This window comes from Pongo pygmaeus, chromosome 22, assembly GCF_028885625.2.
Source record: "Pongo pygmaeus isolate AG05252 chromosome 22, NHGRI_mPonPyg2-v2.0_pri, whole genome shotgun sequence".
Classification (NCBI taxonomy): domain Eukaryota; kingdom Metazoa; phylum Chordata; class Mammalia; order Primates; family Hominidae; genus Pongo; species Pongo pygmaeus.
The window spans coordinates 56,614,180-56,633,328 of NC_072395.2; the positions used below are offsets into that span (position 1 = coordinate 56,614,180).

A 19,149-nucleotide genomic window follows, 5' to 3' on the forward strand; every position below is an offset into this window, starting at 1 on the left:
GAGGGCGGCCTCAATCTTCAGCCTGGCTCCAGGCTTCTCTGGCGTTTGTTCCACAGGGGCGCTTTGGGGCTGTGTGAGACAGGCATTGCTTGGTCTAACTCCACCTTTGTAAAAGATGGGAATGGTCCCTTTTTCAAGGACATGTCAAGAAGGGAAAGGCTCTTTCTCACTTTTTCCCTTTTTCTAAATTACAGCTTTTAGCAGATCAGAATCTCAAGTTTATCGATCCATTCTGCAAAATCGCTGCGAAGACGAAGGAGTAAGTGATTCCCCTGTTCGTTCCTCCTGCTCCGTGGCACTTGCTCATGGGGAGCTGCTTGCCATCGTGCAGCCTGGTGTGGGGTACCCAGGACACTGCTTCACAGCAGAGAGCAGCTGGAGAAGACAGCCAAAGCTTTGAGCAGTGATTTGGCTCTTCTAGCTTCAGTATTTGACTCACTCATTCCAGGAATGCCCTCCCATGCCCAGAGATCTGACCTCTGGGCGTCCCATGCCTGTCGGGTGGCACTTAGGCAGTTCCTCTCAGATGCTTGCTGGCCCGTGGGGGCCACTCCAGACCACAGCAACATGTGCAGGGCTTCCCTCTGTGCTCCTGAAGCCAGAAGGCCAGGCCGTGTGTTCTAATCACATGCTCTCCGCTGTGCTTCTACCCTCAGCCACACCCTGGTGCAGACCATAGCTCGGGGTGTCTTCGAAGCTATCGTAGATCAGTCTCCTTTTGTGCCTGAAGAGACGATGGAGGAACAGAAGACAAAAGTGGGTGATGGTGACCTCTCTGCTGAGGAGATACCTGAAAATGAGGTATCCTTGAGAAGAGCTGTCAGTAAAAAGAAGACAGGTAGGAGGATGTTCTTGGTCAGTCTAGCTTTCTTTCTGGTAGAATCCTCAGACAGACAGTTTTTAATACATTTGTTGGCATCTTACTGAATGCAACCTAGAGTTGATGGCTCTGCCTCAGCCCCTCCCAAGAAAGGCAGCAGAGGTGGGTTCACTATACCTGGGGGGGTGCCTAGCGGGGCTCTGGGGAGACCTGAGACCTGTCCCATGTGGCATACACACATTTCTGTACCTCCCAGGATCTCAGGACTCTCCTCGAGGATTTTACCATTGTCACTGCTAGTGCTTTTTGTTTGCTTTGTTGTTTTGTTTGACGTATTTCAACACTTTAGCGTGGCCTCATTCCTACGGGTTACTCGAGGGACGTACTCTTGTTTCTGTGGCTGTCCTTTCTCAACTCATGGCTGCCTTCAGGGAATGTTTTTCTTTTTCTTGGGATGTTTAAATGCCCACTGTGTACTGACATCATTCTCACTGCTGTTTTGTGTCTGTGGGCTTCATGTAGAATGTGCATTTGAAGTTGCAGGCCCGCCCAAACTCTCACCACGGCGCTTTATGGCATCTGAATGCACGAAATGAGGGAAATGGTTAGGTCCCAGTTTACCCATGCTTTTGAAGTGTTATATAACCATTTAAAAGCAAAGCTCCTAAAAACTAAGGACCAAAGGAAATGTGACATACATATATATATATTTTTTAAAGCAGGGCACAAACTGTACGTGGAAGGAGTCTGATTTGTTGTTTGGGTTTTTTTTAATTATTATGGCTATATAATAGTTGTGCATCTGATTTGTTTTTAAACGTTTATTTGTGCTTTTATTTTTTTTTCCTAAAAGGTTATTTTATTTATTTTGATAATTTAGGGGGAACAGGTGGTTTGGGTTACATGGATAAGTTCTTTAGTGGTGATTTCTGAGATTTTGGTACACCCGTCACCCGAGCAGTGAACACTGTACCCAATGTGTAGTCTTTTATCCCCACCCCTGTCCCACCCTTCCCCCTGAGTACCCAAAGCCCATTGTATCATTCTTAAGCCTTTGCATCCTCATAGCTTAGCTCCCACTTTTAAGTGAGAACATAAAATATTTGGTTTTCCATTCCTGAGTTACTTCACTTAGAATAATGGTCTCCAACTCTAGCCAGGTTGCTGTGGATACCATTATTTCATTCCTTTTTATGGCTGAGTAGTATTCACAGTATATATACCACATTTTCTTTATCCACTCATTGGTCAATGGGCATTCAGGCCAGTTCCATGTTTTTGCAGCTATAAACTGCAAACAGTTCCATGTTTGTGCTGCTATAAACATGCGTGTGCAAGTGTCTTTTTCATATAGTGACTTCTTTTCCTCTGGGTAGATACCCAGCAGTGGAATTGCTGGATCAAATGGTAGATCTACTTTTAGTTCTTTAAGGAATCTCCACACGGTTTTCCATAGTGGTTGTACTAGTTTACATTCCCACCAGCAGTGTAGAAGTGTTCCCTGTTCACCACATCTGTGCCAACATCTTTTTTTTTTTTTGAGATGGAGTTTTGCTTCTTGTCGCCCAGGCTGGGGTGCAATGGTGCCATCTCAGTTCACTGCAAACTCCACCTCCCAGGTTCAAGCGATTCTCTTGCCTCAGCCTCCTGAGTAACTGGGATTACAGACACCCGCCACCAGGCCCAGCTAATTTTTTGCATTTTAGTAGAGATGGGGTTTCATCATGTTGGCCAGGCTGGTCTCAAACTCCTGACCTCAGGTAATCCACCCACCTCTGCCTCCCAAAGTGCAGGGATTACAGGCATGAGCCACCACGCCCAGCTACCAACATCTATTATTTTTTGATTTTTTAAATTATGGCCATTCTTGCTGGAATGAGGTGGTATCTCATTATGGTTTTCATTTGCATTTCCGTATGTTTGTTGACCATTTGTATATCTTCTTTAGAGAATTGTCTGTTCATTTCCTTCGCCCACTTTTTGATGGGATTGTTTTCTTTATTTATTTATTTAGAATGTTTTATCTATTTATTTAGAGACAGGGTCAGCCAGGCGGGGTGGCTCAGGCCTGTAATCCCAGCACTTTGGGAGGCGGAGGCAGGCGGATTACGAGGTCAGGAGTTCGAGACCAGCCTAACCAACATGCTCAAACCCTGTCTCTACTAAAAATACAAAAAAAAAAAATTAGCCAGGCATGGTGGCACACGCCTGTAACCCCAGCTACTCAGGAGGCTGAGGCAGGAGAATCACTTGAACCTGGGAGGCAGAGGTTGCAGTGAGCAGAGATCGAGCCACTGCACTCCAGCCTGGGCGACAGAGGGAGATGCCATCTCAAAAAAAAAAAAAAAGGAGAGAGAGAGAGACAGGGTCTTGCTCTGTTGCCCAGGCTGGAGTGCAGTGGAGCAATCATGGTTTATTGTGGCCTCAACCTCCTGGGCTCAAGTGATCCTCGCACCTCAGCCTCCCAAGTAGCTGGGACCACAAACACATACCTCTTTATTTTTTGTAGAGACAGGGGTCTCACTGTATTGCCCAGGCTGGTCTTAAACTCTTAGGCTTAAGCATTCCACCCACCTCAGCCTCCCCAAAGTGCTGGGATTAAAGGCATGAGCCACCACACCTAGCCGAAAATGTTAGTATGGTTAGCTGTAGGTGGCAGAATTATGGGTGATTTCTGTTTCCTTTGTACTTCTCTATTTTCTACAGTGATTGTATATTATATTTAATCAGAAAAAATCAAGCCGGTTGCAGTGGCTCATGCCTATAATCCCAGCACTCTGGGAAGCCCAGGCGGTCAGATAACTTGAGGTCAGGAGTTCGAGACCAGCCTGGCCAACACGGTGAAACCAAGTCTCTACCAAAAAGTACAAAAATTAGCCAGGTGTGGTGGCGTGCACCTGTAGTTCCAGCTACTTGGGAGGCTGAGGTGGGAGAATCACTTGAACCCAGGAGGCGGAGGCTGAAGTGAGCCAAGATCGTGCCACTGCACTCCAGCCTGGGCAACCAAGCAAAACCCTGTCTCAAAAAATAAATAAATAGATAGATAGATAGATAGATAGATAGATAGATAGATAGAAAGAAAGAATCAAGAATCTTTTTTTTTTCTTTTTAATTTTTAGACCTGGTCGACAGGAATTATTTTTTTTTTTTTTTTTGAGATGGAGTTTCGCTCTTGTTGCCCAGGCTGGAGTGCAATGGCGCGATCTCGGCTCACTGTAACCTCCGCCTCCCAGGTTCAAGCAATTCTGCCTCAGCCTCCCAAGTAGCTGGGATTACAGGCATGCACCACCATGCTCGGCAAAATTTGAATCTATCTTTTGGTCAGGTTGGTCTCGAACTCCCGACCTCAGTTGATCCACTCGCCTGGGCCTCCCAAAGTCTTGGAATTACAGACAGGCATGAGCCACCGTGCCCGGCGAAGAATCTTTAAAAGAAAGAAAAAATAACTCTGGCCAGGCATGGTGGCTCACACCCGTAATCCCAGCACTTTGGGAGCCTGAAGTGGGAGGATCGCTTGAGCCTAGGAGCGGGAGACCAGCTTGGGCAACATAACAAGACCTTGACCCTACAAAAATTTTAAAATTAGCCAAGCGTGGTGGCACATGCCTGTGGTCTCAGCTACTCAGGAGGCTGAGCTGGGAGAATCAGTTGAACCTGGGAGGGTGAGGCTGCCGTGAATCATGATCGTGTCACTGCACTGCGTCCTGGGCAACAGAGCTACCAGCGACCCTGTCTCAAAAAAGAAAGAATAAAAGAAATAGTCTAGTCTAGGTGTGGGGACTCATGCCTATAATCCTAGTACTTTGGAAGGCCAAGATGGGAAAATCACTTGAGCCCAGGAGTTTGAGACCAGCTTGGGCAACATAATGAGACCCCCATCTCTAAAACAAAACGAAAAAAAGAAATAGTCTGATTTTACATTTGATGTAGATAACAGAGTTGACTAAGGACCTGGAGCAAATTTCATGTGGTCATGGGAGCAGTCTCTGGGTCCCTCTGCTCCCCACACTTCTGTCAGCCTAACCTGGACACAGACTCTCTTCCGAGTGCAGTTCCGGACGTTCCCTCCCAGTTGCGTTCATCAAATGCGTGCTGCGCCTGCCCCATCCTCCCCAGGCCTCGCCCTGATGTCACACCACTAATAAGCTTAGAGGGTTCCAGAAACAGTACACATTTAAGATAATTTTGAGTTCTCCTGAGTCTGTTTAATCTGCTTCTTCATAGGCTGTAACACTCTTTGAATTTTTTAAGTGCTAAAAGTTGCGTTAATATTGACTTGTGTTTCCTGAAGCATGCTCGTGAAAAGTGACTGTACTGCTGTGACAGGTTCTCACCAAGGTCCTAAACTGACCTGAGACTAGGGCCAGATTCCTGCATCCATGCTCCTACCCCTGGTGGTCCAGGGCGATGCAGTGTCCCATCTGCTTGCCTGCGTCCCTGGACAGGAGCTTCCCATTCACCACAGCCTTCGTCCTAACGGGACCGTGTGTCGGGGAGGGAATCATCAAAGGCAGCAGGGAATTGGGGTTTTATGGGTACAAAAGGCAAAACATGTGCTTTTTCCCAGACTTATCTTCATTCCCATAGCCTGAACAAACAAAATGTCCTGGGAAATTATAAATGGCTTTGCAGAGTTTTTCTCCTTAAGTAAATTTTCTTTCATTTTTTTCTTTTTTTGAGACGGAGTCTCGTTGTCGCCCGGGCTGGAGTGCAGTGGCATGATCTCGGCTCACTGCAACCTCTGCCTCCTGGGTTCAAGCGATTCTCATGCCTCAGCCTCCCAAGTAGCTGGGATTACAGGCACCCGCAACCACGCCCAGCTAATTTTTGTATTTTTAGTGGAGACGGGGTTTCGCCATGTTGCCCAGGCTGATCTAGAATTCCTGGCCTCAAGTGATCCACCCACCTCAGCCTCCCAAAGTGCTAGAATTACAGGCGTGAGCCACCGTGCCCAACCTTCTTTTTTGCTAAGAGACACCTAATTAGACAGTGGCTCCTGTGGAAGTAGTCACTTCTGTATATTTGATATGTCAAGAATTTGGTCTTTGGGTATATTTTGACAGCACTGGGCAAAAATCATTCCAGAAAAGATGGACTCAGTGATGAAAGAGGAAGAGATGACTGTGGAACCTTTGAGGACACAGGGCCCCTTCTCCAGGTGGGTGGCAGTTGTTGCTTTTTATAGAATATAAATTTGCTGTGGAGTAGCCTGACTAGAGAATTAGGGTCACAGCTAGTTAAGCTATAAGGCCTGAAGTGTAAACTCCTTTTTAATCCCTTCAGTCACTAAATGTCACCTTCCTAAGAATAACCTTATTGGAGACAAGGAAATGTAAATATGATGGAGTTTTGAAAGAGATAGTAGCACTTATTTTGAATGGCTAAGCTCTGCTCTGTTCTCTACCACAGAGCCAGCTCTAGTGGTACTTTTCAAATAAAAAAAAGTTTGCCAAGTACAGATTGCAAATCTAGATTAAATTTAAAAAGAAGCACACCCTCCAGCCGGGTGCATTGGCTCACGCCTGTAATCCCAGCACTTTGGGAGGCCCAGGCGGGCAGATCACCTGAGGTCAAGAGTTCAAGACCAGCCTGGCCAACACAGTGAAACCCGTCTCTACTGAAAATACAAAAATTAGCCTGACGCAGTGGCGCGCATCTGTAATCCCAGCTACTCGGGAGGCTGAGGCAGGAAAATCATTTGAACCCAAGAGGCTGAGGTTGCAGTGAACCCAGATCACGCCACTGCACTCCAGGCTGGGTGACAGACTCTGGCTCAAAAAAAAAAAAGCACACCCAGGTAAATTTTGTTGTGGGTACTCTATCACAATTTTTTTTTTTTAAGAATTACTTACCCAGCTTCTCCCAAGAATAAACAAAACATCCTTTTTTCTTTTTTTCTTTTTTTTTTTCTTTTTTTTTTTTGAGACAGAGTCACGCTCTGTCGCCCAGGCTGGAGTGCAGTGGCTCGATCTTGGCTCACTGCAAGCTCCGCCTCCTGAGTTCACGCCATTCTCCTGCCTTAGCCCCCCGAGTAGCTGAGACTACAGGCGCCCGCCATCATGCCCAGCTAATATTTTGTATTTTTAGTAGAGACGGGGTTTTGCCGTGTTAGCCAGGATGGTCTCGATCTCCTGACCTTGTGATCCACCCGCCTCGGCCTCCCAAAGTGCTGGGATTACAGGCATGAGCCACTGCGCCCGGCCTGAACATGCATTTTTCAAAGGTAGTGCTTGTGCTCCTGGTTGCCAAGTCCCAGCACAAGCTTGTTTAGCCTGTCTGTTGCCAAATGCTTCAGTAAGGGTTTCTCTTACTAGCAGATGTAAATGTCCAAGTCAGGCAGTGTTGTTTGGCTGCAGACTTATGTTTAGTTTCTCTTCCTGCCTAGTTTGACTATAAGGCTGTTGCTGATCGACTCCTGGAAATGACCAGCAGGAAGAACACGCCCCACTTCAACAGGAAGCGCCTCTCCAAACTCATCAAGAAGTCAGTAACTGGGGGGAGGGTTCTGACATCATCATTCCTTTAGTTCTCATCTCCCGGTGTGGGACAAGCCATCTGCATGCTTATCTTTTTTCTTCCTTCTTTTTTTGTCCTTTAATGCTTTTGTGTATAGCAATGTAATAGACACATGTAAACTGACAAGCTTAATGGAAACAGCAGTCCCACCCCTCAGGTTCCATTCTTCCAGTGCAGCCATACTCATCTCTTAGCTGCTTTAGAATGATGTGTGAAGTCTATTCATGTCTAAAATGAACCAACCAGAAACTGACGTGAATCGGCTATTTAGGTGTCTTCTGCTGGTGTGCTGCTGAGATAGATAGGCTTAATTCTTTACCTCTCCCCTCCCTCCCATATGGCTATGCCAAAGGTGTTAGTTAATTCAGCTGTCAGTGTTGACGCCACTCTGACAATAGTGACATGACGGCCTGGAATTCCTGGAGGGCCTCGTGTGGCTTGCTGTCATTGGTGACAACAACTGTCTGATCACACTCTAGGAGCCTGGCACTGCTCTGAGCACTTTGTATACATTCAAGTATTCCATGTTAAGCCCCCAGAAAGTAGCTCCTGTAGTTTTGCCCATTTCCAGCTGGTTCTTAGGGCACAGGATGGTCCTAGCTTGCCTGAGGTCCCTGCCATCCAGTGTCTCCTCCCCCATGCACCTCCCCACACTGCGCTTCAATGCGTCTTGTTTGTTCTAATGCACAAAAATTGTGTGAAGCAAAACATGGCTTTGCCTTTCTCACTGAAGAATTGAATATAAGAGAGATCTAAGCTATTTCTGCCTTCAGAAACAAAAATTGAATTTCTTAGTTTGATTTGGGTGTGCCAAGATGCATCTTTGGCCCGCCGTGTCCTTGCTGGTATTGATGGTAACCAAGGGTGGCACTGGCCTTGAGCTTTTTGGCTTTTGTATTGTACCACCCTTCCCTCATGGAATTTCCTGTCTAGCCTCCCCTCCTGGAGGAGAACGTGAATTAACAACTATTTAACTATGGCTTGTATTTTAAAAATTAAATACATATGTCTACAGAAGACAGAAGGGATTTCTTTATGAACATTTGTTATTTTTTTATTTTTTATTTTTTATTTTTTATTTTTTTATTTTTAGATTCCAAGACCTCTCTGAAGGTGAGGCGCGCCGAGAATCATCATTCATGGTGTTTTTCATGAATATGGACCCCACTGGGGGCGTTGATGCCAAACGCTGAGAAACAGGATTGAAAGAACTTTACTGAAAACCTCTAATAAGAAATAATAGTCCTTAGCCCAGGCAAAATAGCAAGACCTCATCTCTACTAAAAATGAAAAAATTAGCCAGGCATGGTGGCGCGAGCCTGTAGTCCCAGTCACTTGGGAGTCTAAGAGGGGAGGATCGCTTGAGCCCAGGAGGTCCAGGATGCAGTAAGTTGTCATCATGCCACTGCACTCCAGCCTGGGTGACACAGCAAGACCCCAACTTTTAAGAAAGAAAGACCAGCCCTTACCTAGTCGTACCGCAGTACAGCGTGGGAAGTGATGCAAGCCTAGGGCCCCCTGCAGCCTGCCCACCTTCCTATCCCAGGCTCTCCCCTAACCACCAAAGCAAGAGGGCCGACTGCTCTCATGTGTGGGTACTGCGATGTTTTGGTTTAGTTTTTATTATTTTAACTAGATGAATTTTCAATGGCCTAGGAAGGTTTTAATTGGATACTCTATGAAGGTAAAAAATGTAATTTCTCAGGATCCCTTTCATTTGCTGTTATGGTCGATGGTCCCCCCGGGAAAGGCTGATGCTATAAGTTTGGTCACATTTGGACAAGTCAGTGAAGTTACCCCATACCCCTCATGCACTAGGGACACTTGGAATTGGGAAAGGCACCAGCAAGCTGGTTGGAATGCGGAGACCGCATTAGCCAAGCGTCTGGGGTCCAGTCATGGAGCGTGTCACCGAGGGCTTGTGATCCCTTGCCTTGCCTTGGTTGAGAAATCCACAAAGCTTTTTTTAAGTCTGTAATTCCTGTGTCAGCAGCACTCAGGTTTGGGTGGGAGAAACGGTGAGGAACGATGATGATGAGGCAGAACTTGGGAGGGGTGCTGCTCTTAGGCCCCTGGGGCAGAGTCTCGAGCGCCTGGGGAAGCTGACGGTGTGTCACTCTGGCATCTAGGAAGCAGTATATCTCAACTCAGTTTTGCGGAGGACATTTCTGCTGATGAAGATGACCAAATCATCAGTCAAGGAAAGCATAAGAAGAAAGGAAATAAACTTTTAGAGAAAACTAACTTGGAAAAGGAGAAAGGTAAGCTGTAAAGCTGAAAAGAAGGGTATGACTCAGCCTTTGGGGAGCGGCATGCACCTTGGAGGCCTCGGAGACTTGAGCTCGTGCCGTCATAAAGCATTAGCAGAGCCCAAAGCTTCAGTCTTTAATGGCTGACAGGTAAAGGCAGTTTTCCAAGTGTTGTGCTGTTTTCGGTGGAGCCACGTCCCCGCCTCACCCCGCTCACGTCCGCCTGCTCTCCAGGGCACCTCTGCAGGGAAGCAGGAGCTGCAGGGAGCACGGGGGTGTGGCTGTTTGATGACCACTCTAGATCTATGGTTTTTACTCTTGGGCCCTAAAATTAGTGGAAATCGGACTATTTCAGTTCCATGTGTGTTTATAAACGGACAGAAGGAAGGCTTCCAGTCACAGTTGGGGATGGAGGAAGTGGGACCAGACAACAAAGGTAGTGGGCACACTGAGTACCTCAAGGGAGACAGAAACTTTCCTGGTGGTAGAATGTCAGGAAATTGTGTCCGCCAATCATACTGTCTCAGAATCACCAGCAGGACTCTGGCCCAGCCGGCATTGGGGTGCTTGTTGATGGGTTTCTGTCTTTTTAGGAAGCAGAGTCTTTTGTGTAGAGGAAGAGGACAGTGAAAGCAGTCTTCAAAAGAGAAGAAGGAAGAAGAAGAAGAAGCACCACCTGCAGCCTGAAAATCCAGGCCCAGGGGATGCAGCCCCGTACCTGGAACAGAACCAGGGCAGGGAGCCCGAGGCTGCTGGGCCGAAGGCCCTGAAGGCACGTGTGGCCGAGCCAGGCGCAGAGGCCACGTCCAGCACTGGGGAGGAGAGTGGCTCCGAGCATCCTCCAGCCATCCCCATGCACAATAAAAGGAAACGGCCACGGAAGAAGAGCCCGAGGGCCCACAGGGAAATGTCAGAATCAGCAGTGTTGCCCCCAGAGGACATGTCTCAGAGTGGCCCGAGTGGCAGTCATCCTCAGGGACCTAGAGGGTCCCCGACAGGTGGAGCCCAACTCCTAAAAAGGAAGCGGAAGCTTGGAGTTGTCCCAGTCAATGGCAGTGGCCTGTCCACACCGGCCTGGCCTCCACTGCAGCAGGAAGGCCCTCCCACAGGCCCCGCAGAGGGGGCGAACAGCCACACCACCTTGCCCCAGCGCAGGAGGCTGCAGAAGAAGAAGGCAGGGCCCGGCAGCCTGGAGCTCTGTGGCCTGCCCAGCCAGAAAACAGCAAGCTTGAAAAAGAGGAAGAAAATGAGAGCGATGTCAAACTTGGTAGAGCACAACGGGGTGCTGGAGTCCGAAGCTGGGCAACCCCAGGCTCTGGTAAGGTGGGAGCACCCACAGGCCAGCTCGCCACAGAGGCACTCACTCGCATCCAGGGGGCTCCACTGCCTCCTGAGAGGAAGGGGTGGGGGCTGGCGGCCAGGCCTCTGGACTCAGCAGTAGTTAGAATAGGGTGTGTTCATAACAGCCTTCGCTAAGGAGGAAATCACAGGTGACCAGTACTTCGGTCCTCCTCATCGGCCACCTTCACTCCCCTAGGCCACATGCTTGGGTTTGGGAGGGCCCGCTCCAAGCTGGGAAGGTTATCCCATGAGCCAGGCACTCCTGCCCCAGGCGTGTTCAGGCCAGTCTGGGCCTCAGTCAAAGGCAGGTCTGGTTTTCTTCGTCAGCCCATGGCCAGTCCAGGCCCCTCTGGCAAAAGAGGAAGCCCAAAATTCTCTTGCCTCACTCACCTTCTTTTCTATATTCTTTTCTTGTATTAGCTTGCCCCCACCACCCCCTCAAGAAACTTCACTAGCAGGACCACTTATCTTCTTAATGGAAAGACTTTCCTTCCACTTCGATCTCTAGAGCCAGATAGAAATGAGGAACCAAGCTGTTGATCTGGTCTCGGGTCTGGCTGTGTCACCCAGGCTGGAGTGCAGTGGCACAATCTCGGCTCACTGCAACCTCCACCTCCCAGGTTCAAGCGATTCTTCTGCCTCTGCCTCCCAAGTAGCTGGAATTATAGACACACATCACCATGCCCGGCTAATTTTTGTTATTTTTGTAGAGACAGAGTTTTGCCTCGTTGCCCAGGCTGGGCTCAAGCAGTCCACCTGCCTCAGCCTCCCAAAGTGTGGGATTACAGGCGTGAGCCCCTGCGCCTGGCCCTGATCCGCTTTTCACACCACCTCTGGGCGCACTGGGCTTCCAGGCCAGGGCCGGCAAACGTAGTTTCACTGGAACAGAGCCACATCCACTCGTATGTGCAGGTCCATGGCCACTTTGATGCTGCAGCGGCAGAGGCAAGTGGTAGAGACAGAGACCTGTGGTCTGTAAAGCAGAAAATAACTCTGCCCTTCACAGAGTTTGCGCACCTTGGGCAGCTCTTGCTTTGCACACAGCGCTTTGCGGAGGTTATGACCTCTCTTTTGTTTAAGTGGACATGTGTGGACCTGGTTAAGTGCTGGTTTGGGGCTAAGAGTGTCTGCAAGTGGCTAGTGAGTGAGTTTATGGTCAGGAAAGCCTTACCCAGGAGAAGCGTGCACTGAGCTGGACAGCAGGAGGCCCATTTCTAGCCTCGAGTCTCTCCTACCTCACAGTGCCGCCATCTCCTCCCTGGACTGCAGCCTGCCCCTCGTACCCTCAGCGCTGCTCCCTCACTAAGAGGGCCAGAGACATTGCCTTGCTTGCTGTCGTCTCAGGCCCCTGGCAGTCTATTGTAAAGAGGATGGGGTGTTGCTCAATAAGTCCCAGGGTTGAGGGAAGCCTTCCCCTGCCATCTCTCACGGCACAGGAGAAGTTCCTCAGGCTTCTTTGCCCTCCAGGCGGCACACTTGAACCTGCCAGAGCCACCCATGTGTCAGCAGCAGCACTGGGCTGCCCACACCTCTGAGAGCCCAGAACGAGACCCAGTCTCTCTTGGGGTGGCTGTCAGTTGCTGCACACCCAGTGAGTGTCCTGAGCCTGCCTGTGAGGGACCCACAGCCCCACATGGGCATCACTGTCCTCCACACCAGACTGCCAGCGCAGTGACGATTCAGCTACAAATGGGAGAGTGAATTATTAACAGATTGGCTTTGAAAGGCCAAAATCCTCATTTTGAAGATGAAGATAAAAGTGGGTCCTTGCTCTGACAAGGCGTTTTCATCGCCCCTCTTGGCATGGTGCCATGATAGGCGGTCATGTTGTGTGTGAAGCCTGAGCTCTGCCGAATGGAAGGGCTGTCTGCAAGCACAGTGCGGAAAACCGCGGGCTGTGGGGTGGGCTGGATCCGCCGTGGGGCTCTGCCTTCCCCTCCTGTGTGCGTGGGCAGCACAGGAGGCTCTGTCGTCTGACCCCTCTCCGCTTCTCACCCCTCGCTCACATAGGGAAGCAGTGGGACTTGCAGTTCCCTGAAGAAGCAGAAGCTGAGGGCAGAGAGCGACTTTGTGAAGTTTGACACCCCCTTCTTACCAAAGCCCCTATTCTTCAGAAGAGCCAAGAGCAGCACTGCCACCCGCCCTCCAGGCCCTGCCGTCCAGGTACACACCCTCCCCAGAGTGGCACAGCACGTTTCACCACAAGGGTACAGATGGGCTTAAGCTGACGGTGCTTCCCATGCCGGGCCCGGAGCCCTACTGTGGCCCCCTGAGCCTGTCCACAGTGGACAGGTTCCGCGGTCTGGGTGGTCTGGGACCCACCCTGAGGGATCACAGTCGGGAAGGGGACTTTGAGGGGCGGTTGATCCACAAATTCTGCCTCCCAGGGCTTCCGGTTCAGGGTTTGCAGAAACCAGTTTTCTCTCGTGAAATGTCACAGTGTTAAACGCAAGTGGTGCAAGTCAGCAGTAGGGGGTCCACACAGAAATGTGGGTCAGAGCAGGAATTTGAGGCAGTGCTTCCTAATGCAGGCTGGATCCGCTTCCAGGAATGTAAGTAGGAAAGAAGATAGTTGATTGTGGTGAACTGTTGGGATATGCAGATAGCTTGGCGTCCTTGTGCACAAAAAGCTGGAAACTGTGTGTCCATTGTCCATTGCAGTGAGATTCCATCATAGGCATCGTCTCATCAATGTCATAGAGTCTTCAAGTTAGAACTTCAGAACTCTCCAGCAAAAGGCAGGGGAGTCTTGGCATTTGTCCTCATGGGTTCTCAGTGGTGAACTGTTTTTAGGACAGTTCAGGCATCCTCTCTGTTTGCCTTTCTTCCCTGGATCGTAGAACCTCACAGCAGTGATGAGGCAGTGACCGCAGATGGGCCAAGACTGTGGGCACCGCTGACCCTGGGCTGGGGGAGGTGCGCGTGTGGGATGCTGGGAAGGACAGAGGGTGGTCTTGGTGAAGCCCCAACAGGAGGGTCGGTTTCAGTCTTGGCCGCAGTCCCTTTGGCCTCTCCCTATATGTGCCGCTCAGTAAGCAGCAGTGTGGGCGGCGTCCCCTCCAGGGCAGGTTCTCCAGAAAAATCTGACAGGGAGACTAAGCGCCTCCATTGCACCTGCGTCACTCTTTTTGTTCCTGTTATTTCTCTTCTGCAGCTAAACAAGACACCGTCCAGCTCCAAGAAAGTCACCTTTGGGCTGAACAGAAACATGACTGCCGGTAAGTGGGGTTTTGCCGGCGGCAAGCTTCTCTGGAGCACAGCTGCGGCTCCTGGCGCGGCTCACAGCCTGGTTCCGCAAGGCGGTTGGGGAAGAGGGGGTTCCTAGCTCCTCACTGCCCATTTCTTTTTTTTTTTTTTTTTTTGAGACAGTCTCGCCGCTCTGTCACCCAGGCTGCAGTGCAGTGGTGAGATCTTGGCTCACTGCAACCTCCACCCCGCTGGGTTCAAGCGATTCTCCTGCCTCAGCCTGCCGGGTAGCTGGTATCACAGGCGCATGCCATCACATCCAGCTAATTTTTGTATTTTTAGTAGAGATGGAGTTTCACCATGTCAGCCAGGCTGGTCTCAAACTCCTGACCTCCGATGATCTGCCTGCCTCGGCCTCCCAAAGATCTGGGATTACAGGCGTGAGCCACCGAGCCCGGCCCCTCACTGCTCATTTCTGAGTCAGAAGGAAGCACCTGTGTGTCTGTCCCTCGTCCTCAAAGGGCTGTGAGTGGGGTGCCAGTGGTGAGTGGGCAGCCAATTGCCTGGGACCTATTAAGAGAGGCTACCTGGTGAGATGTGATCCAAAAAGCCGTTTTCCCAAGTGTCTTTCTAAATACTGAAGGCTGTCCCACAGAGAGGCCATTTGAGATCGCAGTGGTCCATCAGCTGTAGCTGTCTCTCTGCGAAACTTCAGAACCACTTGCTTCCTGGGGGACAGAGAAGGGTAACCCCTATCTTCCTACTCTTCATATTGGTGCCATCCATTCGAGTTGCTTTTACAAAGGAAACCAAAGTTTTAAAAAGTATTATAGGCCGGGCGCGGTGGCTCACGCCTGTAATCCCAGCACTTTGGGAGGCCAAGGTGGGCGGATCATGAGGTCAGGAGTTCAAGACCAGCCTGGCCAACATAGTAAAACCCCGTCTCTACTAAAAATACAAAAATTAGCCGGGCGCAGTGGCAAGCACCTGTAGTCTCAGCTACTCGAGAGGCTGAGGCAGGAGAATTGCTTGAACCCAGGAGATGAAGGTTGCAGTGAGCCAAGATCGTTTCACTGCACTCCAGCCTGGGTGACAGGCTGGGTGAGACTCCATCTCAAAAAAATAAAAAAGTATTATAACGAATTTAGGACCTGACTCTTGTTGGGAACTGCAAGTAATAGAGAGTATGTGTATGTGCGAGTGTGTGTACATGCACCAGCATGTATGTGTGTGTGCGTGTGTGCATGTTTAGGGAGAAGAGACTCTTTCAGAGCCTGAGGAGCTCACCCAGCCTTTACAACTGGAGAAAATGAACAGTACGATTCCTGCAGCTCCACATAGCACAGATCTGTCCCAGACACAAATGCCTGGTTCACTCATTGTCCAAAACACCCCCACCCCCAATGTTCACCCTTCCAGGAGCTCCCCTTGGTCTGTGCAGGCAGCCCTAAGGCCCTCCCTTGGGAGGGTGAGGTGAGGCATGGGATGTGGCCTCACCTCCTTTCCTCAGAAGGCTCTTGGGCCTGCTCTCTGCGGGGCCTTGAGATGGCCCTGCTTCGTCCTAGCGAGTGGGCGGGGTTGGCACCCAGGCAGGACGCTGTCTAAGCTGTTGAAGGGACAGCTGTCGGACCCACTTAATACGGGGCCTTGCTCTCATTTGGGACAGAATTCAAGAAGACAGACAAGAGTATCTTGGTCAGTCCCACGGGCCCTTCTCGAGTGGCCTTCGACCCTGAACAGAAGCCCCTCCACGGGGTGCTGAAGACCCCCACCAGCTCACCTGCCAGCTCACCCCTGGTGGCGAAGAAGCCCCTCACCACCACACCAAGGAGAAGGCCCAGGGCTATGGATTTCTTCTGAGGAGCAGCAGAGTCCCTTGTAAAAGACTGCTTTTGTACAGAATGCGCTATAAATTATACCTTTAAGAATGTGGGGCCTTTTTTATGATTTTATAAGTTCCCATAAGTTGTGTGCACGAGGTTCTGAAAGTGCCCGCAGGCTGCTGCGTCCTGGCCCCTCTGTAGTGGCTGCGGGCGTCTTGGTTGAATCTTTTGCTACAACCCATGTTTGTGTTTGAGCTCTCCAGGATTTTACATTTTGGGGTAACCTCAGTGATTCCCATTGGTGTAGGAAATGAGACCCTCTCTGAAGCTGCGGAGAGCGCGTTGATCTGAACTTTTAACTCAATCAATGCTGTTGGCACAGTGAAAGGTGGGACTGCACTTCCTGCGAGCTCTCAGTTCTGCGGAACTTGGTACTCATTGCTGTACTCGCCGTACTAAGTTGGTTTCTGTTAGTCTTAACAGCCTGTTTTCTTTTAAAAGCATGTAGGGCTTCATTGCCATGTTCTGTGGGTGTTTGGCAGGTTACCGATGGGGAAGATTCTTGTCACAGAATCAGCAATACCATAGTTTTTCTACATGTGCTCAGCTGGGGGTGTGGACAGGTAGGGGTGGGGAAAGAAGAGGCTCTGTGTTCTGGGGGCTTTTTCTTCTCCTCCCCCTGCCCGGTTTCCCTCCCTGTTTTCCTACCTCTACGGCAAGCCCAAAGTGTCTTCTCGGGAGCCCAGCGCAGCCCCCGGCTCTTACCCAGGACCCCGCCCCGTGCTGAGCCTTCTGCCTGAGGTCCTTGCGTGGAGCACACTCATTCCTCCATGCCCTTGCGCTCCCGTTTCTCTCTCTCTCCGTCCACGTTCCAGCCGAGTCACTGCCTGACCGGCTCCATGGCAGCTCCCCATCTTCCCTAGAGGCTGCCTGCGCATGTGGAGCCTGCGCTCCGGCTCAGCGACCTTGCCTCTCAAATGCGGAAGCGTGACAGTTCTCCTGTAAGTTCATTACAAACACGGGCGGAAGGCACTCAGGCTTTAGCTGGAGAAACAGAAATAAGGCCTTCTTTTGAGCAGCGATTGCTCGATCATTGATCTGTTTGAGAAAGTGTCTGACCTGGGCCTGAGAGCTGGAGAAGGTGCAGATTCAGAGTGAGCAGCTCCTGAGGAGAGCCGCCGAGGCTGTGCGCGTTCTCCATGGCTTCCGCAGCTACCGTCTTGCACGGTGAGAGGGCACGGGCACACGGTTTGGGCTGGCGTGCAGCTCTCCCAGCCAGCCAGGCTCTGCTCAGGCCTGGAAGTGAAAGCCGCCTCCTTCCCGTTATGCCCCCCATACAGGAGCCTCGGTTTTTCAGCAAAACCCGGCCAGTCCCCTTCTCCACTGCTGCCTCCCAGCAGAGGGCCCCAGGTTCTCCAAGGTCCCGGCTATGGCTTTGGACAACGTGGCTTCGGCCCCTGGGGTTGCAGAGCTGCATTGGGTTTACCTCGGTCTCATTCGTTCATGGAGCCAAGGGTGGGGTTTCACCTGCGAACATCAGACTGACTTGCTGGCGTCAAGAGCAGTTGACTCACTGATGAAGGCCCTGGTGAGGAGAAAGCACTCACTCTGTTCTTCGCCTACTCTGTAATCGTTTTGTCATAATGAGCCATGAAAAAATTAATTAACTTGTGCTGTTAAATCGTCACTGTAATGAGAAGTCTTACGTACAGCATCCCTGTGGTGGCCGCATGGTTTAATGGCTGCATTGGATAGGATCCTCACATCACATTCAGAACCAAAACTGATACAGTGAAACAGTTAAGGTGAGCAAATATTTTTAACTTTTCTTTTTTTTTTTTTTAAGTTTCATTTTTCCTAGAATATTTTTCTAACAATTTTTATTTCAGCTTTAAAGATGGGTGATATAGCCAAACAGGCCATATAATCCAACATTGTTGAGATGTCTTAAGACATCTAAGGCAAAACTGGCACACTTGTTCTGCAGACTATTGCAGGAATGTTTCTTCCTAGCATTTCTGTATTATCTGTCCATTCTGAGGAACCAGTGAATGTCCTATAAACGCACCTCCTGTCAAAACCACACGTGAGAGGTCCTGGCTGGGAGTGACAGGGTGCTTCTTAGATTCTATTGGTCCTTCTCTCATTCTCCGAACTTACTACTTCTTATGGGTAAGTCAACTAGGTTTACAGTCCCTTATTTTTAATGCCTAAGTTTTGACAGCAGGAAGAAAACAATTTTTTAAAAATTCTCATTACATAGACGCACAAGAATACGTCACATAAAGAAAATGTGTTTAGAATACCAGTTTTCTATTTAAGCATGATATTTTCCTAAGTAAAATTGCCAAGTGGACTTGGAAGTCCAGAAAAGAAAATAATTTAAATGAATGCTGGTGATCTTAATAATATTTTGTACAATGATGCTTCCCCTTCTCCATGGTGTGGCCACTTTTGTACAATTAGGTATCTGACTTTACAAGTTTGTTATCCTTTCTAATTTTTACTGAACTGAAAGCACAAAGAAGACTACACAGAAAATCTGGAAACAGTTGCAGGTGTTGGGAGGAAGGTGAAATCGAGCTGTCTTTTAACTTTTGTATGTGTTTTATTAGAATTTGCTGGACTATGCTAGCAGGGACTTTGTTTACGATCAAATTGTACTAGTGTCTGCAGGGTTTGTCAGTACTCGTCAAAGCCAAGTCCAATTAAAAAAAGTCTTTGCCCTCCAATTTGTGTTTGATGTTGACTTTCAGTATGGGTAAAAATAGGCCTCTTTGGGAGCTGTTCCAGCACAGCAGAGTTTGGAAGATGTTGGTGTTGGTTGGGTTTGAAAACAAGACTCTGGGTACCATTCTCTTCATCTGTCTGCTGCTGCCAGAGCTGGTGGGGGCGCTGCTCCGGGGATCTTCTCCGGGTGCTTGAAGCAGGCCTGACTGCGCACAAATGCTCACTATCATGTCTAAAACATCACTCCACAGGCCTACGCTTGTGACGATGAGCGGAGAAGTGCCAGTGTCCCGGGTGGAGATCCCCCGCTGGAGCCCAGAAACTGACTCCAGCTAGGGTGAGGCAGGCACAGGGAGGCTGCAGCTAGGGTGAGGCGGGCACAGGGAGGCTGTAGCTAGGGTGAGGCGGGCACAGGGAGGCTGCAGCTAGGGTGAGGCGGGCACAGGGAGGCTGTAGCTAGGGTGAGGCGGGCACAGGGAGGCTG

General features: G+C 49.8%; 1 protein-coding gene across 1 annotated transcript in view; it reads left to right on the top strand.

The window, feature by feature from the left end:
• RRP1B (ribosomal RNA processing 1B) overlaps positions 1 to 18,667 on the top strand; it is a 35,159-nt gene extending 16,492 nt beyond the window's left edge. The window contains exons 7-16 of the mRNA XM_054468921.2: positions 195 to 259; positions 657 to 838; positions 5,884 to 5,978; positions 7,206 to 7,303; positions 8,430 to 8,449; positions 9,466 to 9,597; positions 10,179 to 10,903; positions 12,937 to 13,089; positions 14,081 to 14,144; positions 15,779 to 18,667. Of these exons, the coding sequence (XP_054324896.1) occupies positions 195 to 259; positions 657 to 838; positions 5,884 to 5,978; positions 7,206 to 7,303; positions 8,430 to 8,449; positions 9,466 to 9,597; positions 10,179 to 10,903; positions 12,937 to 13,089; positions 14,081 to 14,144; positions 15,779 to 15,972 (1,728 nt within the window). The 3' untranslated portion in view covers positions 15,973 to 18,667. The remainder of the gene's footprint in view (positions 1 to 194; positions 260 to 656; positions 839 to 5,883; positions 5,979 to 7,205; positions 7,304 to 8,429; positions 8,450 to 9,465; positions 9,598 to 10,178; positions 10,904 to 12,936; positions 13,090 to 14,080; positions 14,145 to 15,778) is intronic.
• Positions 18,668 to 19,149: the final 482 nt, after the last annotated feature.